General features: G+C 39.4%; 1 protein-coding gene across 7 annotated transcripts in view; it reads right to left on the minus strand.

Moving 5' to 3' along the window:
- Positions 1-26,726, minus strand: part of MAP4K3 (mitogen-activated protein kinase kinase kinase kinase 3) — an 80,755-nt gene that overhangs the window by 11,511 nt on the left and 42,518 nt on the right. For 3 of the 7 annotated variants that reach the window (XR_011337063.1, XM_069852913.1, XM_069852918.1), the window contains 14 exons: positions 25,986-26,044; positions 24,762-24,800; positions 24,399-24,458; positions 20,701-20,743; positions 19,355-19,517; positions 18,456-18,559; positions 15,503-15,544; positions 12,956-13,040; positions 11,440-11,519; positions 8,976-9,036; positions 8,772-8,889; positions 6,182-6,240; positions 2,226-2,329; positions 1,285-1,456 (listed from right to left, as the gene is read on the minus strand). Coding sequence is in view for 6 of the 7 variants with exons in the window: in XM_069852913.1 (XP_069709014.1) it covers positions 1,285-1,456; positions 2,226-2,329; positions 6,182-6,240; positions 8,772-8,889; positions 8,976-9,036; positions 11,440-11,519; positions 12,956-13,040; positions 15,503-15,544; positions 18,456-18,559; positions 19,355-19,517; positions 20,701-20,743; positions 24,399-24,458; positions 24,762-24,800; positions 25,986-26,044 (1,189 nt within the window). In the remaining variant the exon portion in view is untranslated. The remainder of the gene's footprint in view (positions 1-1,284; positions 1,457-2,225; positions 2,330-6,181; positions 6,241-8,771; positions 8,890-8,975; positions 9,037-11,439; positions 11,520-12,955; positions 13,041-15,502; positions 15,545-18,455; positions 18,560-19,354; positions 19,518-20,700; positions 20,744-24,398; positions 24,459-24,761; positions 24,801-25,985; positions 26,045-26,726) is intronic. The other 4 variants (XM_069852917.1, XM_069852919.1, XM_069852914.1 and 1 more) reach the window with 3 other exon arrangements.

Genomic DNA, 26,726 nt, shown 5'->3' on the forward strand with positions numbered 1-26,726 from the left:
AAATTAGAGTCAAACAAATAGGAGAAAACAACACAAATGCAGCATGAGAACACAAAATGATTCAAGGAAGCTATAGAAGTATTTTCGGAACACACGTTGCAATGTTAAATTTTCCACATTAAAAAAAGGAACCACGAAGGGATTACTATTCTTGTGTTTACACACTAATGCAGACAACACAGAGAGAAGAATGACATCAGGACATTATGAGCCAAATAATTTCTCTTTAGTGTGCTACTTTTATGGGCTCTTCTGAAGTCACACAGTTACATAACTACATCTATCAGTTTGGAAATAAAATGCACTAACTCTGAAGTGGTTAATTACATTGGTTGAACATCCACTGACCACTTTGGCTTTTCTAACTATTCTTTAAACTGTGTCAAAATCTGACACGCTCTTCAGCAGTAAGAAAGTCAGCATGCATCTTCCTAGCAGAAACTTGCTAGTGAATTCCACAGTACACAATCAGCTGGACTCACACACATGTAAATGCCAGCACACGGCTACATACAAATTCATCATGGATCAACATGGGTTCCATGCCTGGTGGTAATGAAGTTCTTTAGTGCTTCTACACCTGCAAGCTATGATGGGGGCCAGCTGCATACTGTATCTAGGTTTAGGGGGGAACCTTGCAACTCTAGAAAAGTAATTCTTGGCACGCTTCCTTCTTAAAAGAATTTCTACTGTTGCTCAGATGTTGGCCTCCTTATTCACAGTGCCCAGACCACTGACAGACAGGTACTTGGTCTGCTGCTATCAGTGGTCCTAATCCCTTCCATTTTCCATGAACACTGGAAGAATAGAACTACGCCATCTCTCAGCAGGAGGCTGATAACATCATTTCTAACCATGATGCCTTATTGCAAGAGAGCCAAACCACACCTACAGTGACGCTGAAAGAAACTGCTCAGACTGCAGTTCTATTAAAATCTATCAAGTAAAAGAAGTCATGGTGCCAGGGCAGAGCACAGAACAGCACCAGGAGTAATAGTCAAGTACAGCCTGATTTATGGACATGTTAGAAACTACAACTCCTTCCTCTGATATACTTAAAATCTCAAGAAATCTAATTGGTTCAACAAGTAGAAACATAAAAAAAAAAAAAGTGCATGTGCAAGCAGTTACAACCAGACACCCCTTTAAATGGAGAACTTACAATGATCACTTAGCCTTAATAATTTAACCATTTGTTTCTCAGAGGAAACCACCTTTCTAGTGCTTTAGCTATAACAGAAAAGGAGGGAACATTTCTGAATGGAATTACAACAGCACACAAACCTGTTTCTGTAAACCACGAAGAGGTAGAATTTGGGTTGACAGTCTCAAATTTCACCACTTGGTTGAAATCTCTTCCTCTACTGACACCGACGCAAACTAAGGGGAATTCCTGCTCAGGGACTACCAGCATTTCAAACAATCTCAGCGGACAAGGTACAGGAAAATCTATGTGCTAGATTAAGAAACAAAAATAGTTATTAGAAGGGAAACATGTTTAGTCTGAGCTGCTATTAGCTATTTAAACTGTATGGTAGATTTTATGCCATATTGCTTACTTCGTCAGATAACAGTAACTGACAGCTACAAAAAGACTAAGTTAAGAAGTTTAGGGTCTTCATGCTGATTTGGTTAAAATAAGACAGGACATCTTTCATCATATGTGCCCTGCGCAGCCACCCACAGATGACCAGAAAGCTTTAATGGTCTTTGCTTTCCCTGGCTATGTCGTCACCCAGCCTTGTTTCCCTTGCTGACCCAATTATAGCAGCTGCCTTTCAACAAACATGAGCCCATCCTGGCCCCATCGCCTCAGGTGGTGCCAGATGAAGAAACAACAACCATTTCTGGGCACCTCCAGTGTCACATAGCATAGCATGACTGGGCACATTCTCTGTAGACTCGGAACAAGCCTGTTGTTAACCCATGTTACAACCCCACTCTGCTATCCGTTTGTCAGCCGGTTTTTTACTGTGCAACTAAAAGGCAGTGTTCATAGAGAAAGGCTTTGTTGTATCACTGTGGTGCACCACAGAAACAAGAACATTCCTATAAATATTTTGAGTCAATACATATTGCACATTTAGATAGCTACTTTCAATGTAAATTAACAGAAAGTAAGAGAAAAGTCTAATAATTCAAGAAACGGCTAACACTTATTCTTAGCAAGTCATTACAAGATAAACAGAATTGAACACGAGTATTTCACCTTATCGTAATACTACCTTGATTAGCATAAATTTCTGCATTGGTTCAACCCATTCTAACAAAACAATGCTAGACTGTAGTGCTCCACAAAGGTACTTGTGGCCCGTGTAGGGATTCCTCACTGCCAAAAAAGGAGAGGTAGAGTACATTAGCATACTGAACAAAAAATTATAAATAATTTCCAACTAGATAACAGTCCATACACTTGTGGAAAATACCCACCACCACCACTCTAATCTTTTCCATAAGGAAGCTCCTGCCAATTCAACACCCACACCGTAAAAACGGTGACAGCGAGCATGCTGAAGCAAGGGTTGCCCTTCCACTGGGCATAAACAGCTACTCGCAGGCACCAAATAAGCCATAATAAACACAACTCTTGCAGGAGAAAGCTCCAGGGAGACCTTAAAGCAGCCTTCCTCAAAGGGGCCCCACAAAGCAACCTGGAGAGGGACTTTTTACAAGGGCGCGTAGTCATAGAGTGAGGGAGAATGGCTTTAAACTAGAAGAGGGTAGATTTAGATTAGATATAAGGAAGAAATTCTTCACAGTGAGGGTGGTGAGGCAGTGGCATAGGTTGCCCAGAAACGCTGTGGATGCCCCCTCCATGGAGGTGTTCCAGGCCAGCTTGGATAGGGCTTTGAACAACAATCCATGGTCTAGTGAAATGTGTCCCTGTCCATGGCAGAGCGGATGGCACTCAATGGGCTTTAAGGCCCCTTCCAGCCCAAACCATTTTATGCTTCTATGAAGAGTGCTACGGTATGTTTCAACTCTCCAACTCTAAAGTTTATTGTTGTTTTTTTTAGGCTGGTAGGTGGGATTTACTATTTCAGATAGTCTTAAAAGAAATAGCTGACTGCATATACATTTGAAGTATCTTCCTTCACCATGCTGGTTTGCCTAATCCATCTCCAAACCACTACGAGAAGCTATTAAAGAATGGCTTTTTCTGACACACAGACAGTTCATTCAGTAGGCAGTGAACAATCACCATCACTTAAGAACTGTTCAGCTGCCTTCCAAGTACTGTCACAAGTACTCCTGAAATCCAGAAGCTCTGTATTTCTGATGAGTGCTTCTAGATAGCAGGATATTAACTCTTTTTTTTTTTTTTAAGTGACATAATCTATTTCCACTCAAGTGCTCTTGTAGTGCTTGTCAGAACTCTATTAAAAACTGGAAGAGAAAAATAAAGTTGCAGAACTGTGCACTGTGAAACCTGAAGTTTCACAACTTTAATTCTACAGTATTGACAGAATTTCATTGCTTAAGCACTGCCAGCATATCACTTAAGATGAACAAGTAATTGCACAAAGTGCTAAGTAACACCTTGAAAGACCAGATTTTAAAGTGCAGTAAAATGCCAGTGGGCCATCAGCCTTCTACAATCAAGTACTGTCTACAAAAGTGAAATATGCTCCTGTTACCTTACCGCCAGGGAAATCCACTAGAAATCCCTTGGCACCTTAAATATCAAAGCAGAATTTCATTAATGCAAGTTCTCACTCAACATCAGTCAAACCAACTGCAAACTGCAGCAAACAACACTTGCCAATACCCTTAATAATGCTGAACTCAACAGCAGAAAGAACAAAATGTGCAATTACTGACACCTCTGGGGTGGAGAAACAAGACAAGAAGTTCTCATCTCTTTCTGCCTCCCGTGGCACTGGTGCTTCCCCAGGCCAAATGGATACTTATGCTGCCAGCAGGAATGGAGGCTCAGGCTGCACGTAATCAGGGCAGGAAAGTGCATCTGTCATTTCTCCCCTTGGACCTGCATTTTGCAGCTGCCCTTGTTGCCATCACAAGTCATCACTTATGCCTATCACGCAAGAAGGACTCCAGGCTTATTAGGCTAAGCTATCTTTAAATGCCAGGACAGCAGATTCCCCCTCATAACACCAAGTCCCACAGCACTCTTGTTAAATTCTGTGCCTGTTAGTACAGAAACCATAATGTTATGGAGGAGCACACTACCAGGTTCCTCATTTCATAAACAGACCTGAAAACATATGGACTTCGAAATTAATTTTCATGTCAGAAAGCTGGTTTTCATACCTACTCTGATCCCTGTCACTCCACCCTGTCAGGTGTTCCCTTGAGCACCCATTAACATTCACAACTGGGCTAGATGTCTTAATTAGGGCAAGGCTGGATCTACACAGCATGTCATTAACACTCTACCACACCCCAGAGGATTTCTCCCAGAAAAAGTCAAGCTTTAACAGGTAGACTGGACAAAGGAGTGATAACAAACATCAGATATTTTAACAATATCTGGGAGATTTTTGTCAGGGTGAAAGATGCCTACTAACCACTGAGTCTCTGAAAATCTCCTGTATATTAGTTTGGTGCAAAAATAATTGCTGTTTTTGACATTGTAAACTGTGATGCTTATTTTGGATTAAACTTTTACTTGACTGTGCTCACGCAGGACACCATTTCAAAGTGTAAAATTCACTCATTTACGCTAATATTTTTGTTTCCACTGTTTATTTTTTTATATTACACTGTCAAAATAAAGATGGAAAAAAGCAAATCTGAGTGATCTTACTGTGCGAGTTCAAAAGGGGACATAAAGCAGTCAAAACTGGTAACAACATCCACCAAGCACCTGGCCAGGGGACCGCCGACCAACACACAGCTCAACATTGCTTCCAAACATTTCATAATGGAAATGAGAGCCTTGAAGATGAGGAGAGTTGTGGACGTCCTTCTGTGATAGACATGATGGAAAATGTATTCCATATAATAACTGCGGCATTCTGCGCAGTGCCTGGACTGAGGTGAAGCACCAGAACACTTGCTCAAACCAAAGCTGCATCGAAAGAAGGTCATGGTCACTGTTCGGTGGTCAGCAAGTGGAATCTTCCACCATAACTTCTTGAATCCTGGCAAAACTCACCACAGCAGGGAAGTATTGCCAAGGAATCAACAAAACGCTCCAAGGACTGCAAAGTTCATGTCCAGCACTGGACAAATCAAAAAAGACCAATTCTTCTCCATGACAACGCCCGACTGCATGTCTCACAAATGACGCTGCAGAAGCTGCATGAACTGAGCTAACAAAAAATCACCCAGTTTCCTCACCAGACCTTTCTCCCACTGATCACCACATGTTCAAGCATCGCAACAACTTCCTGCAAGGAAAGGTTTTCCATGGCCAAGGAGCACCTCAAATCACCTTCAAAGAATTCATCAGTTCCAGAACTCCAGAATTCTATGCTACCAGAATAGACTTGTTTCTTGTTGACAAAATTGCGTAGATTACAGTCGTTCTCATTTTGATTATTCAACTTTATTCTAAGCTGAAACACACTGCTCTCAAATTGATGGCTAAAGCAGCAATTATTTTTGCACCGCCCTAATACAACTCCGAACAACTGTATGGAACACCAGGCAAAACACCTCCACGGACAGGAGCTTGACTCCAAGAGATCACTCAATTACCTTTCCTGTTTCTTTTTATTTTTATCTATCCACCCCCCTTCATATGTGCCTTAATACAATGCAGCTTTGACACTTCAGTAGCTGCCACTCTGCATGCACTGTAAAGGCTTCAGAGACAACAATGCCCTCAAAGACTTTTGAAAATACTCCTTGTTTTTTATAACATTGACCACAGGAACCTGAGCTAGGAAGTCAGGCTACTTAAGCCTGATGGTAACTTCTTTAGGTCACTCCATCCATGGAGATCAGGCTCCTTCTGAGGCCTGGTTTAAATTCAACATGCATTCTGCTTATCTGCATTTCTTGAGAATTGTCTTTGAATATAAAGACTGAAATGGGAAAGTTTTCACTGCTTACACACAAGGATTAACCTAAAGAGGCTCGCTGTCTGCAAATGCATGGTTTCATAATGCTGACAAAAGTTTCTTCTCCCTTTACCTCCTAAACCTGACTGCAAATTTAATACTGCCACCATTTGTACTGCCTCTTGGCATTTATTCTGCAGGCCTTTACTTACCAACACAGCACTTCTGACACCATTTAGTGTCAGGGATTTTTGTAGACACTGCAAACTTCCTACAAGATATAAATACAGAATTATTGGTCAACTAAAACAATTGAATGAATTTGCTTTTAAGAGAGGTTGGTGGGAAAATTATATTTGCCCACCAGAAAAACTAGAAGTATATTTATTTGTATAGTTCTTCTCAAAATCATAGGCCTAAAACATACACTGTTAGCACAGAGATGCTGCTCAGTTATGTAGCATTATGAATGCAGTTAAAAGTCAGGAATGGAAAAGAATAGGTACCTCAGTCCCTTCAAGCATCATTTACCTCTACCTATTGCTATTTAATTGTATGTATTTGTATACATGCTTGGCTGTACTATTGGTACTCCCATGATTGTTCTTCCTTGTAACGCTGTAACTTATCATACCTTGTGCTGGCTACTACACAGACAATATGAAGTCCGCTCCTGTTCCAAGGACATTATAGTTTGAAGACAAGACACATAGACCTGAAATGATGCTGCACTGGATAGCTTGCTGGGCCACAGCCCATGCAAACCCACAGCTTAAAATTTGCGAAACTTTTCATAGGCAGCACAGCATGCGTTTCAAGAGGAGATCTGAAGGAGAACTAGAAGGAAGTTTTTCAAGATCTTTTCTCATGGGACACACCCTGAGAACTGAAAACAATTAGTTAAAGATGTATATCAGATAAGCCAGGGAAGACGTTTTTATTTGCTGGTAGTGGGAATTGGTGTTTCTATGCATACTAGAAGACAATAGCCAGTATGGAGACTGGCCTTGACAGTAAAAATAATAAATGGGATGCTGTGGAAAAGATGGGAATTAGTGCAGTGAGAGATAGATGCTGCAGTCAAAAATTGGAAAAATACTTGCATAGCACTTCAAATGAAACTGTCCAGAAGTGACTGATAACGCAGAGTACTGGCCCCAAAATTTGGTTGAAAGAAGTCATGGAAGGTTTGAAAGGAACTGCTCAAGGACACTCAATGGAGTGAAGCTTGGAAGGAGACTTATCACAGACATTTTCTGCTACTGAATGTTTGTACCATAAACTGACGAATGTGAACCTCACAAGTTACTGTGGATTATGTTTTGCTTTCCATTTTCTCTACTGAATACTTTGGTTTTAAGATATCTGCATTTTTCATGTAGCACTCGTCATCATGGTATTCAGGAATTTGCTGAAAAACACACTTTGTGGTCTGGTTGGAAAAAAGTAATGCTCCTCTACATACTTCAAAAGTACTACTTCCATCTGGCTAAAGCTTACTACCCCAATGCCTTACAGCAAGGGATGAACCAGCAAAATGGATTATTTAAATTAGTCTCTCCTGCCACTGCATGATTGGCTTCGTACTCGCTCATGCAAGTCATGCTACATTTTTCTTGGGAAGTGACATGACCGGACAAGACGTTTTCTGAGCCCTCTGCAACTTATGTGAGGTGTCATTCCAGGCTGGAGGTAGTTGGAAGGCTTTCCTCACATGATCCTTACTATAATTATGGTAATTAGTTCACTGCTGATGCAGTCCTCAAGCCAAAAATCACACAGCCAAAGTTAGTTTGGAAGACAGAGAAGAACAGTGGTGCAGGCACACAGAAGACAACAATTCAAAGCACGAATTACCTCATAGGTAATTAGAAATTAGCCTCTAGGAAGAACACAATTTTCAGACAGGTGTTGCACCATTATGTTTGCAGACGACTGAACAAGAAGCCTTTTCTAAATCCAAGAATTAAATGCTAATAGGCTGTTAATAGAACCACAGGTAGCAGAGAATCAGGTCTTCTATAATACAATTTCCTAACAGAAAGCATATTATATGAGAAGAACCAGTGATTCACTATGCACTTTAAGAATCAAAGATTTCTCTGCCAACTAGATCCGTGTACACAACTACTTCCTCCTCTCAGATTTGAATGCGTTCCTAAGGCTTTGTTTGGCAGCCAGCACTGTACCCAGTCTCTGGGATTTTGTATATGCTTGTTAGTAAATAAAGCTGGAGGGGCTGCACGCACAGTACGCTGTGGGCATCTAGGGACAAAAACACCTTCTATGCTGGCCTGCAAAAAAATGACTAGCTAAATGTGAATCTCAAATCTGCACTCCAGTCTCCTCTTCCCTGCTTCCAAATTAATCCATGAGCCCATTCCCTCTGCAGTAAGAGATTACACATACTTTTTTTGTTTTTAAATAGAATGGAAAGATAGCGCCCAGAGTAACTAAAGTAAGATCACCATTTCTACTTCCCTGAAACCCTAGTTGGTTTTTTTTTTTTTTTGCATCAAGTACAGCCAGGATCTGCCATATCAGACTACACCTGGAAAGAGCTATGCTCAGAAACAACAGGCTTCATGACAAAAAGGTAAGATGCACCAAAAGCCATTTCTCTAATAAGAATATATTCACATCTTGATTCATGTAAATTTAGGGGTCTACTCTCTGATTAATGCCCACAGAAGTTATTCATGGCAGTTAGTGAACGGAAGTCCACAGAATTTGTTATTTCCAGAGTTTCACAAGCGTATTCTGAACTGTGAGAATAAGATATTCTAATGTATCTGTATTTACCTTGGAAGTATTCGGTCAGGGAGTTTATGTGCTGGAATAGCAACAGGTAACTTTTGCATTTGCCTTGCATAATCAAAGAGTCCTGGTAGATTATGAGAATAAAGCTGAGAAGCTTTACCTGGAAATTAGAACACAAAACCACACTTCAAACACGAAACCAGATGTTTACCATCACTACCATGGAAAGACAGCACGGTAACTTACCAGATATGGATAACAAGCAATTGTTCATGACATATAACCACGTACACCTTCGAGGAAACAGCTGATAAAGGGAAGGAAAAACAGAGGAAGAAAAGCATTCAATTTGATGTACACAAAATGTGAGCACATTAAGTTGGTCAATTAATATCTGCATAGATGACAGGGCAAAGCTAATACTGACTTGCTTTTCGTAGCAGTTTATCTGGATTCCAGAGTTAATTCAGAGTAAATCTTAGGCTCACACACTATATTCAACTTACTCATTAACATTTAGATAATTAGCACATTGTATATTCACGTCTTCAAGTATGCTATGATTAGCCCACAAGACGTCACTATAAAAATCAAGCTATCCTTGTTGAAAAGTTTAAAACCCACCAAACCTTTACCTCCAAAGAAGAAAAGTTTAACAACAAACTTAAGTAAACAAAGCATGGTCAACAAACCATGGCTGTCCTAAAGCCCGTGACAGTCCAGATCAAAGAATGCAACAAATGGTCAGATCCCACAGTTACTAGAAAGACGGGACTGAACAACAAAGCATCCTTTAAAAATAATTTTTCTTTTTTAAAAGGTGGTATTTTTGCCCCCTCTCAAATAACTTCTGGAGCTTTTTGCCAGAAGAGGTCACGGACGTCTAAAGAATCAACAGTGTAAATGAGGGATTAGACATACTCATATCCAATAGGTCCAGAAATGGACATGAAAAGCAAATAGGCAGGGTTCCTCCAACACCCCTGATTCAGCGAGTGTAGTGGAGTCTGAGGAGAATGGACAGCAGACAGTAGCCAAGTTGACGGGTATTTCCTACTGCCAGTTCAGAAAACAAGACTATTGGGCTAGACAGACTACTCAGGAGGGCATTTCTTTTGTTGTTAAAATAACAGAAAACCCACCCAAGCAAAAATAACTCACCAAACAACACCCCTCTATTTATTAGAAAGATTTGAAGAGATCTGTAAATTGGAAGATTTTTCTGCCAAAGAGCAAGAGGTTAATCTCGAAGCTGTGTTAACTCCTGGAAATATGTTATTTCTGCTTTGTCCTCTAGTTAAGTGGAACACAGTGAAAAATCACCAAAGATATTACTTTGGCTAATATAAAGAATTGTATCAGACCTAGAGAGTGAATAATGAAGTGAAACAGAACATGAAAATGTTGCTAAAGCTCCGTTGCCTGTTATAACAAGTAAGTCTTCTCATAGCCTCAACATACTGTAAGGAAAAAAACTACAGTAATAATCTACCAGCCTGGCCATATCCAAATTTAATGTGCAAGTTCGATTGATCTTCCATAGCTGCACAAGCATATTGTGACTTAGTAGGTTTGGATCCGAGGATTAGAGAATCAGTAATACTTCAAATTTGCAGGCTGTCTTGCCACTTATGCCTCCTGTTCCACATGACTGGTTGCTTTTAAAAGTATCTCTTCTTGTCTCTAAGTGCTTATTAAAACATTTTCCTAAAAGATAACTAGGCAATGCACTACAAAGCACAGTGCTTAGAGAAAACAGGGATGGGTATGGGAGTATAGGTTTCATTACATCTATTTTCCCTGCCAATTTAGAACAATGAAAACAAACAAAAACCCCCAAACAATTACAAACCAGAAGAAAAAAAACACAAACAAAACCTTCTTTGGTCAACTTGACCCACAAGAACTATTGTATTGGTTTTATTTCTCAGGGTAGGTTTTACAGCTTCAATGTGGCAGCAAAGAGATACCTGATCTAAGTTTAAACTAGCTAACTCAAGCACCAGTACGATTATGAGTTAAACAGAGCTCAGTGCAAGCTAGCTAGGCCTTCTCAACATCAAACATGTACAATGCCTGGACCCTAGAAGATGGACCAACACCAGTGCCTCCAGTTTACAGCGCGAGGGCTGTCCTTGCAAATTCCTCCATCTTGATGGCAAATGCCTAGCTCCCTAAGTTAGGCAGAAGGCAGGAAAGAAAACAAGGCTCAGAGATTAACAAGAGCTGGAGAAGATACCATACAGAAAAGCCTGCAACTGGTATTTCCCCCTCCTACTATCCCCTAAAGAAAATAACAATTTCTAAGATGCAGCAAAGATGGAGTTTTAAATGGGATTCAGTAAGCTAAGTCTCGCCAGAAAAGGTGCTTTTAAGACCAAAAGAATGGAATCTAGTGTGCAAAAGATGCCCTTGCTTCCCTGTAGCTGAAACAACTCCATACTACTTAAGAAATCATTTAACTGCACGGCAACACATTACAATGAAGTTCCACACACTGATGTATGCCGATCTCCTACTTCAAACATGGTCCAGCCTACAAAAAACTTGACCATCACTGAGGGGTATCCTCAATAGTAAACACTTGAGGTAAATCTCAGTGTAGCTAGTGCCTATGGAACTGTAGGAACAGTAATTTTTACAAAGATTATCCATCACTCATCTCAGTAGCTAAAAAAAGAGAGATTTTTTCAAAAATATCAGAACAGACCTGCTCCATTGATGTTTCATGAAGTTCATTGAGGTTCAGTGTGTAAATACCTTCTTCTGCACCAAATATCAAGTACTGATCTGCAAATACAAACAAAAGAAACGTAGAATTCCAGATTTAAGGACAGTGTGTTTTATAAGAGAATGCAGGTCCTTTCAAAAGAAAGCCTTAAAACAATTACACACATTGAAGCAAACCAACCTATAAAAGTTATGGTGTTTGAAAGCATGGAAAATTAAACTTGCTAAAGAAGCTTGAATTTGTGGATGGAACAGTTTAAAGACATTAGGAAATATCAGTCGTCTTTTTGTTACAAACATTTGGAATAAAAAACAGCAGCGACATAAGCACAAAAAAGAATTAACGTGAATAGTTTCTTCATACATAGATTAACTCCTGTAGACATTTCCACATATTTTGTGACATATTTCTAGCCTTCTTTTGGAGCACTTCAACAGCAGTACTGAATGGAATGTTTTTTCAGTACTTTAGGGGTGCCTCACTTCTTGAATATAATTGATACCCTGGACCGCATTTAGGCATGTGAACAAGACAAAAAATCTCATATTGAGATAATGTCAACTCTGAAAGACTGACTCCTGCAATTTCAGTTTAAGAAAAAAAATAAAGCATTTTCTTGCTTACTGGCTCAGTAGGGCATCTATAAAGCCTGTTATCCTATCAATGCTTACAGATATCTAAAGGGCGGGTGTCAAGAGGCTTGGCCCAGACTCTTCTCAGTGGTACCCAGTGACAGGACAAGGGACAATTAACACAGACTGGAGCACAGGAAGGTCCACCTGAACATGAGGAAAAACTTTACAGTGAGGGTGACGGAGCAGTGGAACAGGCTGCCCAAAAAGGTTGTGGAGTCTCCTCTGGAGATATTCAAAACCTTCCTGGACGTGATCCTGTGCAATCTCCTTGAGGTAAACCTGCTTTAGCAGGGGGGTTGGACTGGATGATCTCCAGACCTCCCTTCCAATCCCAACTATTCTGCAAATCTGTGAAATCAAAGGCAATCCAAGTACAATGTAGCCAATTATCCCTTTCACCAGGCTATTTAACAAAGCACTAAAATGTATGCAAAAATAGAGCTGCAGAATCCTGTAGAACCAGAAAGTTTTGGGGTGCAGGTATCAAGCGAACGATAAAGAAATCTCATCTAGGACATCTGGAATTCAGATTGTTTTAATAATAAATTAGGAGTGGCATCTTCTGGACTAAAATGTTGAGAAGATTCTTGAATCAAAATGAAAAAAGTATGGTTTTTTTACTTTTGATATGTAATTTATTCTTCTAAATCAAAGCTGAAAACTGAGCCCCATGTATCTTAACATGATTAAAAAAAACAATTAACTTCAACCAGCAGTGGCATAAGTGAAGAACAACTTTTGCATGTATAAGTAAATCTATTTTACAATATGTCTATTTTCAAAGGAATAGTCTTGCTCATCTAAGCGTTCTAGGAATCTGAGGAGAGGACAAAATGGGTAAAATATACATAATATACTACCTCTTGTATCTGGATTTATCCATGATGTTGCACAATGAATTTTTAAGGGACAGCCATTGAAAACCTTTGAAAAGCAAGCACCCATCTGTAGAGGTAAAAACAATTAAAAACACATACACATGAAAACTACAACATGGCATTTCCAACAAGATTATTTTTACTTAAGAAGTAACAGAAGTTAAGAGTAGTTTAATTTGCTGTGTGGGAAAAATATTCATCCAGACAAGTTGTCAGAGTTTTTCGGGTTTTGTTTACTTTACAGAAGCCTATTCCCAAGTGCGCAAGGCATGGAAAGGCACTCAACAGAAAATACACCAGATTGCACTTGAAGCACTGACCTCCTAGAACACTGGTGTTTCTGCTGCTCCTGTAACCAGCTATGCAACTCCGCTTGACCCTTTCCAAGCACTGAAGAGAGAAGCTGCACAGCAGAAGGGAGCAGTGCTCACTGCTAAGACCTGGTTGAGCTCTGCTTATCAGTTAGGTAGGGAGGGAGGAGATCAAAATCATGACACACTAACCATTTTCCTCTGGCTATTTTCAGCCCTGATCTCTAGAAAGCCTGCAAAGCCAAGACGCTGCTGCAAGTGTCTCAGAAGGGTAAATGGAGCTCAAGGGTATAATCCCTAAATACCAAAAAAATCTCTAGGATACAGGTGAGAATCAGACAAATTATTGAATTGAGTTGCTAGTGGGAAAAATACCACACTATGAAACAAAAGGTTCAGGCATGGCTGCTTGATCTGAATTCTGCCATGAAGGTATTTAAGCCTTCAGGGAATTTCAACAGGCAAGGCATTCCCTCACTGGTAGGATCTAACAGGCCTCCCTGTGCTGCAAACCACCTAAAATATCGGGGGTGGGGGGTTGAGGTGGGGGGGTGGGAATCATGCTACCAGACTGGGTTATTTAAAGTTGAACAAAATCTCTAGAGTTGCAGGCAACCATGCACAGATACCATTTTAAAAAGAGGCCCACAACAACTAACTACCTTAGAGGACAGCAAGAACGCAAAACACTGCTTACCACTCGACAACATACTTGAGAACCACAAATCAAAAAACCTCAAACAAACAGGAATCAGAAGATGCAAACCATGCTCAACAACAGAGGAAAGTAAAGAAGTCTAATAATCTAAATGACCTGGGAGAGAAACACCCCTTCCTTACCCAAATTTTCATTAAATGGCAAATGAAGATGACAGCAGGCAGAGAACATTTAAGTGCCAAATCAATCTCCAACATATAACAGGAAGGCTAGAAAATTTGTTACAAATAAAAGATGCAGTGTGATGAGGGAAGAGTAAGAGTGGGGAAAGAATTTCTAACCAGAGGACCAGCAGAACCAGAGAATTACTGCACTAAAAAGATATATGAACATGCAGATACCTGTCTAATACCCAATGACTCTTTTGATTAGCTTCAGAAGTTTTCCCATTTCAGTCTCTTTTTACAGCTTCATTCTACTAGCAACTCGGGCATTCTCTGATGGCATGATCATGAAGTTTGTGACAAAGTTCCAACATGCATTACTTCATTTTGAGCTACTCTATTTTCTACCCAGTTTCTCATTCCAGTGACTGAATTACTGTATTTCCTCCTCCTCATTATGACTCTGTTCTTTTCAGTGCTAGGAGTGATTCCAAATTTCTGTCATCCGCTAGTTTAAAGTACGCAGTCCTAGCCCATGCATCTAGTTTAATATTTAGTTTATTAAAACAACATTGACCTCAATAAACTACACTGAACATATCAAGAATTCAGAGTTCACGAACCATCCATTTATGCAACAGACGACTGTCCTGCTTCTTTAAACGGGTATAAAACAAAAAATAGTATCATAAGAAAATAAAATTGCTACAAGGATGTTTATCTAAAAATAAGAACCTGATCTGACTTAGGAGTAATGTATCAAAAAGGTTAGTTTAAAATCAGATAAATCCCCCATTTGGTGCATAGCACAACTACACAAACACATGCTCCAGCACACACGGAGAAGAGCAGTGAGTGTAAAAAAAGGAATGGTCAAGAAGGAGGGAAGACTGGCTCTTCTGATCACAGTGCTGGCTAATAGCATTGTGAGAAGTTTGCACAGACATTACAACGAAATTCTACTTTGCTTCATGTTACGAAGGTGCACATAGATGTCTGTAACAGTTATTTCCAGCCCTAAGGTGTCTATGAATCCTGTCTTCACAAGTGTTGAAATCCAGAGCTGCATATTATAAACTCTGAGCTATTTGCAAGTCCTGAGAGACATCAGCTCCTCAGACCAGTAAGTACCTTCAGTAGTACATTAGCCAGAGAAGTCTCATTCACTATCTAATGAAGCAAGCAAACAAAAAACCTCCCAAAATTTACCTAAAGAGCACAAAATCAAGCATAATTTCTGAAATAACATACCTGTGCCTAAAGATCTCCAAGATATACTTGCTTTTATAATTTAAAAAAAATACTACAAACATTCAAAAAATACACTCTCTTAAGCTTCAGCAAGAAAACACATTCTGCCTCCAACATGCGTTTGTATGCCTCAGTTAATACTCACGTGTACTTTAGGTGTGGGAGGAAGGCCATTACTAATAGGTTTCTAGAAAATAAAAGTTTAAAAGTATATTTACACTCATATGCACACACATACACAAACATGCATATTCTCTGCCCCCGCTACAGCATAACCAAAATACAAGTCTAACCCCCCCCACTTGATAAATAATCGAGCATAGTTATATTAGAAGAAAACAAAAAGCCAATCCTTACATCTACATAAGAAATAGATGCAAAACCCTCCCTGCAGATTTTTTTCCGACAGAAAATAGATTTGTGTTGTATATTTCGACACCACGCCAAGTGGAAGGCACAAGGCATGTACTGAGACACTCTGCTGCATCTAATGCCGTGTGTACTAGATCTGAAAGCCATGGCTGAGCTTTGGCTACCATCCCATTTTTAAGCATGGGGTTAGGCTAGAGATCTCCTTTCCAACTGACATTTCCATAATTCTGTATGAATTTGGTAACCACGTGTCTCTAGTGAGACATGGGAAAACCAACAGATCTGGACTTCTGTAAAGCCTTTGACGTGTTCCCCCACAACATCCTTCTCTCTAAACTGGAGAGATATGGATCTGATGGGAGGACTATTCAGTGGATAAGGAATTGGTTGGATGGTCACATTCAGAGAATAGTGGTCAACAGCTCAATGTCCAGATGGAGATCCATGACAAGTGGTGTCACTTAGGGATCTGTACTGGGACCAAGGCTGTTTAGTATCTTCATCAATGATCTAGACAGTGAGATCGAGTGCACCCTCAGCAAGTTTGCAGATGACACCAAGCTGAAGTGGTGCAGTTGTCACACTGGAAGGACGGGATGTCATCTAGAAGGATCTGGACAAGCTGGAGAAGTGGGCCTGTGAGAATCTTTTGACGTTCAACAGGGCCAAGTGCAAGGTCCTACACCTGGGTCAGGGATATCAGCTGTTTCAATATACAATGGGGGATGATGTGACTGAGAGAAATCTCTCCCCTTTAGAGAAATTGGGGGTGCTGATTGATGAGAAGCTCAATGTAAGCCAGCAATGTGTGCTCACAGCCCAGAAGGCCAGCCGTATTCTGGGCTGCCTCAAAAGAAGCGTGGCCAGCAGGGCAAGGGAGCAGATTCTGCCCCTCTGCTTCACTCTCATGAGACCCCACCTGGACTATTGTGTCCAGTTCTGGAACCTTCAACATAAGAAGGATATGGAACTGTTGGAACAGGTCCAGAGAAGGCCATAAAGATGATCAGAGAGCTGGAGCACCTCTGCTATGAGGACAGGCTGAGAGACCATAATAGCTAGCAGTAGCTAGAGAGGGCCTACATGAAAGCTGGAGTTGGGCTTTTAACAAGGGTATGTAGTGATAGGATGAGGAAGAATGGCTACAAATTGGAGGGGGGAAGATTTACATTAGACATTAGGAAGAAATCCTTCATGAGAGTGGTGAGGCACTGGAACAGGTTGCCCATGAAGGCTGTGGCTGCCTCATCCCTGGAAGTGTTCAAGGCCAGGCTGGATGGGGCCTTGAGCAGCCTGATCCAGTGGGATGTCCCTGCACATGGCAAGGGGATGGGAACTGGATGGGCTTTGAGGTCCCTGCCAACCTAAATCATCCTATGATTCTACAACCACACAGCACAAACTAGCAGCACCATTTTTGTTCATTAAAACCTTTACTATCATTCCAATATCTCCTCACTGAATGTCTACATAGTCTATTGCACAACATTTTCACATTACAATGATGCCTGAAAGAATATCATATTGAGCAATGCACTATTTAAGAAATAATGCAGTAATTTTCAATTGTTCACTATTACAAGTAGCATTAAACTATACCAAAAAGTAGCACACCCACTTTCTTGTATTGGTATCAATTTTCTTAGCAAAAACATGCCTCTGAAGAAATGTATTTTACATGTAACATAGGAAACTTTAAACACACAATTTCAAATGTCAAGTTCAAAGCACTTCAGAAAATCATGCTTTCCAAAGTACTGCCAGTATTACTGGCACTTTTGTAAAACAAAACAAAATGCACACAATGTTTCTGTTGACAGAAGTGAAGATGAAATAGAAAAGAGTGACATTTCCAATCTCATCTTTAGCAGAAGTTCCCAAAGAGTGCAGTTTCATGTTACATTTAATCTGATCTAATGACAGATGTCCCACTCATCTCACACTGCCTCTTTCATTTTTGCTTCATAGTAATAGTAACCACTCAGGAATCCATTTGCTTCTTTGATGGAAAAACTCACTCTGAAGAGGAGAAAGGGATCCAGGAATATTTCCTTTCCTCAACTCACAGGTGGATCAGAGTAGACATGGTACAAAACTGCACTCTGCCCACAAGTGCAGCTTCACATGAGTATACGTAGCTCAGCTTGGACACTAAACCCAAGATGCTAAACGCAGAAACCCAGAGCTCCAGAGGCCAGCAGACAAACAGCTCCTTCATGTGCATCCTCAATTTACATTTCTCCAGCTTTTTCCCCCCTGAACACCAAAAAGGCTGTATGCCTGCATCTGGGATAAGAGAAAGACCCATTTGGGAACAGCCCTGATTCAGTACCTTACCCAGGGCCAGCCAAATCCTCCAGCAAGCCATCAGGTGGCAGCATTTACTTTAATTTCCTCATTTGCTTAAGTAGCCACTGCTCTGTATGACACATTACATCTCTCTTGAAGTATCTTGCTCTGATGATGTGTCCCTCAAGTACATGAATACAAAAAATCTTCTATATCCACAATTACGTTACTTTCTAATGAAAATGAAATACTGAGTCAAGCTTCAGCTGAAGACTGTATCACAACTAGACCATGTAACAAAATTGTGTTTTGATTCAAAAGAAGCAAGATGGCCACCCAGTGTCATTTCTATTCTAAAGAGTGTGCCCGCTCCTTTTCATTGTGCATGTAAAACAACTAAGAACTTTAAAATAACATCTAGTAGTTTAAATACCTACCAGTATTTCTTTCTTTTCTTTCCTTGAAAAATTAGTGTCTCTGGCTTCATTCTGTGGCGATCCCTCTCTTTCACCATTTAATTGTACAGAAGTAACTCCATTACCTAGAAAGATTCATATTTAAGAATATGTTCTACCTTCAACTCAACACCAGTCTACCTAAAAACAATTCTGAAAATTTACACTTATGTCAGAACATGTCCCAATACCCTAATTTATTTCTAAAGCATATGTATTCCTATATGTGCACATATCTATAGAACCACATTCAATTTCAGTTCATGGCTTTTGGTAATTAATATATAATATATCTATAATATAAATCTAACATGGGCATAGAAAGGGATGTGGTCACAGCGATGAGGAAAAATGTATATATAAAGAAAATCTCCGCTACAGCTAATGCTTCCATTATCAATTCTTTCTAAGTAGTCTTGAGGCATTTCTTAGCACTGGATGCTAGAAAGTTATCAATTGAGAGTCAGACATGAAGCTTGCTTAAAACAAGCCACACCAGGACAACTCTCAAAGCATCAGATTTTAACAAAAGGAACAGCCTGATCAAACAGTAAGCGAACACAATTACCTGCTCTACTATCCATTCATCATGTATAAAATCAAACCTCTATCCTTGGCATGAAAAACTATAACAACAGTTGACATGCAGGGACAGAATCTGAAACCTACAGTGACTCTACTAGAAGGCATGTTTGACTGTCTTAAGAATGTAAGCATGCTTTCTTTGTGCATTTTTGTTTTCATGCTCTTTCTGTTACTTGCTCATCACAGAAAATCTACCACAGTATGTTTCAAAGTGTGCACAGGTGAGGATGTTGAAATAAAATCACATTAGATTCGTTGAGAAGTATTTGTATACTTCTTGACATCACTCTTACTACCTAAAGCACTCGATTTCTGTGGAGGTAACCGAGGAGGTGGCGGCCTGGGTGGAACCTGAGACGCAGATTTTGCTGGACTCTCTGATGCCGGGCATCTCTTGATTGTCCCTTGATTATCATTTTCAGAAGAATGAGTTTCATGAGGGATAAAGATGGATTTAGGCTGAAAAAGATACAGTAATAACAAAAAACAATGAAAAAAAAATTCAAAGCATCCATGCTACTTCCAAATGACAAAAAAAAAAAAAAGAAAATAAATGCTATAATTGGATTCTGGAATTTTCACAAATAAACTAATGAAGTAACGTGCTCTGCCATGCCAAGTTTCTTTCAAAAAAAAGAACTAGAAGGAAATGCATAGCAATAAGGAAAACCTTTTCATTGACATATGACGAATTCAAGATCATTATACTGTAACAGGCTACCCAGGGAGGTGGTTGATTCACCTTCCCTGGAGGTGTTTAAGGCACTAAGGAGGTGCTAAGGGGCATGGTTTAGTGTGTGACAGGAATGGTTGGACTCGATGACCCGGTGGGTCTCTTCCAACCTGGTTATTCTATGATTCTATACTTAAGCCCTGTATTAAAAACAAATCATGGGCTTGTGGAAATGTCACTGTTTATGACTACTGATAAAACAAACCAGATATTTAAGTAGAAAATAGGAAACATTCAATGATACAGTCAGAACTTTGTCCAGAGAATCTCAAATAGGGGCTGCAACCACAAAGGAGAATGTCATTTAGACACTGTCTGCACTAGTGTTGCTTGTAAACATCCTGCTCCGTTATGCAAAGACAGATAGTGCAAGAGGGTAAATAACCAAACCTGCAGTTTTTAACTGGGGAGCTGACATCCAAAGAAATATAACTATATTTATTTTTGCTCATATTAAGATAAGTTCATTATGAAAATGTTCAATCATTCTTCAAGTGGCAGCACGCAAAATTTAATCAGATCCAGGCATGTCCCTGAACAATGCCATTCAGACACCAAAAGTCAGCAATCAGATGCCTTACTTGGTAACTCTTCATTAGAGGTTACTTATAGCACTAAATTTTCTAACTGCCCAATTTATTCCTTCTGAATTGTCTGAAGTGCAATTGCTCAGAAATGGCACTTTCACACTGACAAATACCCAATAATGCAAGACTTCATGCAGATTTGCAATTAAAGGCTACAAACTTATAGGACAACTGCCTGGACATACCTTTGACTCAGAACTTGACTCAAGGCTTCAAGTCATCGTTCATGCGAGAGAATCTTTAGTACAGTCATTTAGACACTTCTGCATTTGTTTATTTAAAGTGCCCTTTTATTCTGGGCAACAAAATACCCCTCACTTACCTTTGGTGGTAAAGGAGGTGGCACTTTAGGTTTCATAGTAGCACTATAAAGAAAAGAAACCAAACAGATCACTATCCAGTATAGCCCTTTGAATCTCATATTGCAGTGTTCAAGAGAACATAGTTTTATAAATGCCATCAAATAAATACCATTAGCTTGTCAACAGCACTATTATATCCAAAGAACCGCATCATTAATATCTTCAAACATTTTGTTATTGCTGTGCATACCACAGATACTATCTGAAAATTCAGACATCACAGATTCTCCCTAGAGAGCACACAGCGACATGAACTGATTTGTTGAAGATGCACATACTTGTGCAGAAAGAAGTTGGCAGATGCAGAGGAGGCCTTATATTTACTTTATAGAGAGGAGAAAGATTTAGGGTATCAGTGAGCTTTTCTAAAGGGCCATCTGTAGATACGTGAGAGGAGTTACAAGAAAACTGATGAATACCATTCCTTGAAAAATTTACCACTGACTTCTGAAGACTTCTGAACGGCCTTACACATGACAGCAAAATCCATCTGCAGTGGACATCCAGTCTGCTGCTCAGGCTGGTTTGTTATTTTTTTTCTCTTCCGTGACTTTCTTTTTGTACAGAAATCTTGGCAAAGAAAACTTTTTAATGCAAGAGCGATTCAACAACTTGGTTCAACAGTACAAGACATCAGCAGGAAACAAGAAAGCTGAAACATCAGGAACATTATTCCTTTGCTGGTTCTGTGCTTTAAAAAAATACAGTGTTTTTAAAAAAAATGCTAACTTCCTACTTTTTTAAAATATTTTTTAAAACTCTTAAGCTGTCCTGTTTCCTTATCTTTTGGAAGAGAAAAATATTTCCATTAAATAAATTGGGAATACAGCTGTGGAATGTTTTCCTTATTTTAAAATTATAATCCAAATAATATATTTTGGGGAAAATATCCAAGTAGTAAGATATCTGTTCACTTGTTTACAGATCAACAACTTGTCTGCTCTGCTTCATTCTTTTCAGGAGTCTCTTTCCTAGCTTCTTATCAGTTGTTTTTATTTCAGAGAAGCTGGAAGAGGATTTCTGAGAATGGGTTACCCCGCGTCGTGCATTTTAGCTGCTATGGTGGTCAAAATGATCTCTTCATAACATGGGACCAAGCTTACATCTTCAGCCACTTGTGTCTAAGCTCTATTTGTATATGTTCTTTCATGTTCATCCTGGCATCTGCTTCAGCCATCGCTGTGTTACTGGGCAGTCAAGTGTAAAAAAACCAAAAACATAAAAGCCAATGATTTGGCATAAATGTGACAGATGTCTGCACAAAGGACTGTGTCCTGGTTTCAACAGCAAGGTTTATGTGCAGTTTGTCAGCACTGATCTCACAGGACGGTGCCCCAATAACTTCTGCTTTCCCAGCTTCTATAGTGAGGAATTTAAAGCACCATCAGCTTTGCTGCATGCAACAGAAAAAGAAATATTTAAAGTATCAAAATCATTAAATCAAGAGGGGCAATTTCATATTGTTCTCTGAAGCATGTGGATTCTCTGCTGCTATGAATCACCCAGCTTTGGAGTCATGCAGTGGCATCAGTTTGGACTGGAAGGTGTACAACACGCCTCACCATTTTTGCTCTGGATATGAAGGGAGAAGTGACCAGTGTTACATTTACTCTTCAATTGCTGCTCCATCTCACAGAATATAAATCAAACAAAAGTCACGTATCTTCAGCAGGCTTCAGAGAAAAATATCCAAGACTGAGCTGATGAACCAACACGTTGCTGCAGAGCTTTGGCCGCAAGCAGATACCCGAGGAAAGGCACAGATGCAGAATCTGTCTGATCCAGGGTTGAGGCACTCAAGGCCTGTGCGCAGAGCAAATTGTCAGGCCCTCTCTGAAGGGCAAGAGTACCTAGGATGAAATGCAGGAGGAAGCAAAAAAACACAAGGACTTTTTTGGAAGACCATTGGTGACTGTCCTTAGGGTCAGATAAACTGGAACCTCTCTGAAAGCTACTGCTCTCAGGTTCTCTACTGCTTAACCTGAAAAACAAAGTCCACAGAAACATAACAGCGACAGAAGCAGCTGAAGCCAATGCTATTTGAAAGTTCTGATGAAGCCCACACAAGACAGGGATCTCAAAGCAAAGAAATAGGTGCAAGCACTTCAAGACAGCAGGGATCAAGAGGTTCCAAGCCCTGGAACATTACAAAAGTTGGTGATGCTGGCTGTGAACAGGGCAAGTGGGGAAAAAGAAAAGAAACATTAAGCAAAAATGGACACAGCTGTACACAAAACACATCCAGAGATTAGTACAGCTGGAGGAAGCAAGCTGAGCTGGCTTGCAGCAGTGCAGGTGACCAGAGCATCTTCACTGAAGGCTAGCAGGGTGGAGCTGGCAGTATGGAGCGAAAGGGGACCAATACATCCTACAGTACAGGAAAAGCCTGACCTGTCATTACCAAGGTCTACCCAGATATCAGTAAGGCAGGTTCTCAGCTTGGTCCAAATGCAGGGGAGCAAATCAATGAACAGCATTATTAACCTCTTCCTCTCAAGGACAAGACATTGGAGCTTCATATTATTGATGAACTCTAATCAATCACGCCTTTAAACAACCGCTTAATAATGAAATATGAAGAATTTCTTAAGGAATTAGCAAGGGAATAAAGTCTGCTAAAAGCTGACTTAAAAAAAACCAAACCCATTTTTCTTCTACAAGTATCATGTGTGTCAAACAGCATGTGTGTTCTGAGATGAGAAGTTGATCATTAAACAATGATAGTTTAATGTACTTGTCACCTTGCTGACAGATGCTATCAGTAGCTTTACCTTTCTGAAAGAGGGCTGTCTCATGCTCAGTACAGTGATAAAAAACACGGCCTTTGTTATAAAAGAACAGCAGTAATCAAGAAAAAAAAAAGGAAGAGAGATATTTGAGATGTTTGGTTCTCCCTAAATGGTAGATGCAACTAACAGATAATACATTTTTTACAGGTTTCTGGAATGAAGCAACAGCTTTCAAAATTATCCATTAACAGAAAGTGAATAAGAATTCTGTCTCAATGGCATCTTTCTATTTGGTCTTTACATCAGATTTGTTTAGGAATGTAAATTTCCACACACTGGCTTTGTATTTTAAATTGTCTCAGCTCTCATCTGTCAATCCAAAATAGCCCAAGAATACTTATACCACTGGAATTTAATACAAGCACAATGAATCTAAGACATGACTATTGATACTGCCTTTGCAGCCACACGACCTTGCTCTCTGTGGTAAGGAAGCCAGCCCTATTCCAAAACCAAGCACCCATACAAGCATCCTCCTAGCTGACAATGTGGGCAGTACACACTCAATCATCTAGAGAAGACAGTTATGTATATACTTAGCATGTGTAAAATGAGCTTTATTTTAACGTACACAGCCATCCATTCTAAAGACGACAGCAGGACTGGGGTCCTGATCAACGTAATTATGCCAAGATTTTGTTCAATAATAGACGATAAAAGGACAACCGTATCAAGTGAGTAACAGGAATTTTTCCCCCTAATTTACCAGTAGAATAAGAAAACTTCTGTTGATGTAATCTAGGAACATCTTTAAAAATGCTAAAAATGAATCTTGGGCTAGAACATGATTCAGCTTGTTTTAAAAAATAATCATGTATTCAAGAATCAGCTTATATATGTATTTATTTTTACAAGAAGAAAAAACTTACTGTTTAGAATCATCATCTCCATCATCATCATCATCATCTTCTAGATGTGCCACGTGCCCCCTACGAAAATGAACAAGGTTCATTCAAAATGAACTACGGCTGAGTGAGTTGTATTAAAACTACCTTGGCTGCCATGAAAAATTCTAAGCTTAAGGGCTACCACCTCTTTAACAGAATTTTACCGTCTTTTACCTTATCATCATTATTATTCTTAAAACCACAGCTGCAATCCAGACAACTAAGCCTCTCCCACATCCTCTCAGCAGGTACAGAGACAAACAAGAACTAGTTGTGAACAGACATAAGAAATCAACGCACAAATGACTCAGAAACACACAAGAGGGGAAAAAAAAATAGAATTACCGCTGATGTAGTTCTTCTTCAACTGATTTTAAGAGACTCCTTCAGCATTAAATAAGAATAAGAACATAGTTTAATTGTGGCACACAAATTTAATTATCAAAAGCCAGGGCAAATTCTCCTATGATTCTATCAGTAAATAATCCAAAGCATGTTATTTCAGCCGGCTTTCAGAACATACATCAAATATCCACATACAAATTGACACCACTGCATTTTTTTTATTTTCTACAACACACTTCATTTGTGTTTATTAATGTATGAATATTAAGTGCAGTGGTCCTTGTTCCTTGTACTGTAAAAACAAGGACTGTCTTAGTTTGATCTAATTGAAAACAAATACACAATATCCAAGAAGATAATAATCAAAAAAATAAGACTGACGAGAACTAAACTACTATTGGAATAAATTCATTCTTCCCTACTTCATTTTTGCAACATCCTGCACTTCATTTCTGTGTCTTTGTCTGAAAACACAGACAGGGAGGAATAGAAGACAAAGCACAGGGATGAGAAACAACAGGATTTCAGAAGATATCAGTATTCATATTTTCCTAAACTAAAAGACTGCATAAAAATATCATGTTCTATGCTTAAATTTTCTGCATTTTTTAAACAATGATTTAATTTAGCAAAGCAAAGATAGGCATCCTAATTCTGACATGCATAAATGTAAATTAAGAAATTGGGTGGAAAGGATGAATTACACTGAAAATTATTTCATGCAATTAATACAACAAAATTAACTGTATGATCATGAAGTTAAAGGACTTTACTGAGACAGGTAAGTTTTATTTTTTACAGCATCTATAACTGAATGTTCCTAGTGCTCTACAACAAGAAGAAGAGCATAAAACAATGTCAAAGAGCAGCACTGGTAACTCCTAGATGGGGTAAAATTCTACACTGTGGGACCTAACATGCAAAACATTTCGTTAACAAGCAGACCAAGATAACAGCTCTTAAAAGGAAGCTTAAAGCATCATAGGAGGAATATGGTCAACATAGCCTCAAATACTGAGGAGTGCTGTAATTCTAGATCATTCAAATTACATTTAGAATTACACTTACATCATTTAGAAATAGTAATTTTGGAATTCTAACTGATATAAACAAGCTCAACATACTTTACTGTATCAATTTCAGCTAATGTATTTAACACACAGCAGTGATTTTTATACTAAAACTCTCTTGAATTAAAGACAGCAAATGGCATTGCTTACTCACTTATTTGCACCCAAGAAGTAGCCACACTGAGGACCATGACCATATTCTAGCTGTAGATCCTACAAATATGAGAGAACAAATCTTTATAATGAACAGGTAAGCATCAAACATACCCTGTGTCATACTGCTGTGACCCTCTCTACCACACCCGAGCTACCAAAAGAGGTCATTCTTATGGCCTTCCTGGCTGCTAACTCCACTCTCAGGCCTGTCCTACCCAAAAATCTCCTATGTCAGTTTGCTGCATCTCTTATGCCATCTACAACTCTGACCTTAGCCCCTTCCTTGGACACACAGATGCTTTGCTCAAATAAAGCTGGCTGCGGAAAAGGAAACAAAACAACAACAAAAATAACAGAATAAAATTTAAAAAAAAATGAAAAAAAAAAGGGACTTTGTGATCTACCACAGCCTGCAGGTAACCCAGCCGTCCATCACTGTCACATTATAGCAAGTTGTTTCAGACAATGAGCAGTTCAGGCAGGGAGCCTGAAATGCCTTTAGCAGACAGGGACATTAAAGAGAGGACAGTAAAAGGGATATTATAGCTCTGCTTATAGCAATACATAATTTAAAGATAACCATATATATTCTCTCATACTTTCAGATCACTTTTCGCAGTGAAAAGATACAATACTAACAGCAAAGTCAGGCACTCAAGGAACCACAGAGCATGGGCTACTTAAAAAAAGAACTGGCAATAGGCCTTTAACACTATTAACCGACAGACACCGTATGGCA

The sequence above is a fragment of the Phaenicophaeus curvirostris genome, chromosome 2 (assembly GCF_032191515.1).
Source record: "Phaenicophaeus curvirostris isolate KB17595 chromosome 2, BPBGC_Pcur_1.0, whole genome shotgun sequence".
NCBI lineage: Eukaryota > Metazoa > Chordata > Aves > Cuculiformes > Cuculidae > Phaenicophaeus > Phaenicophaeus curvirostris.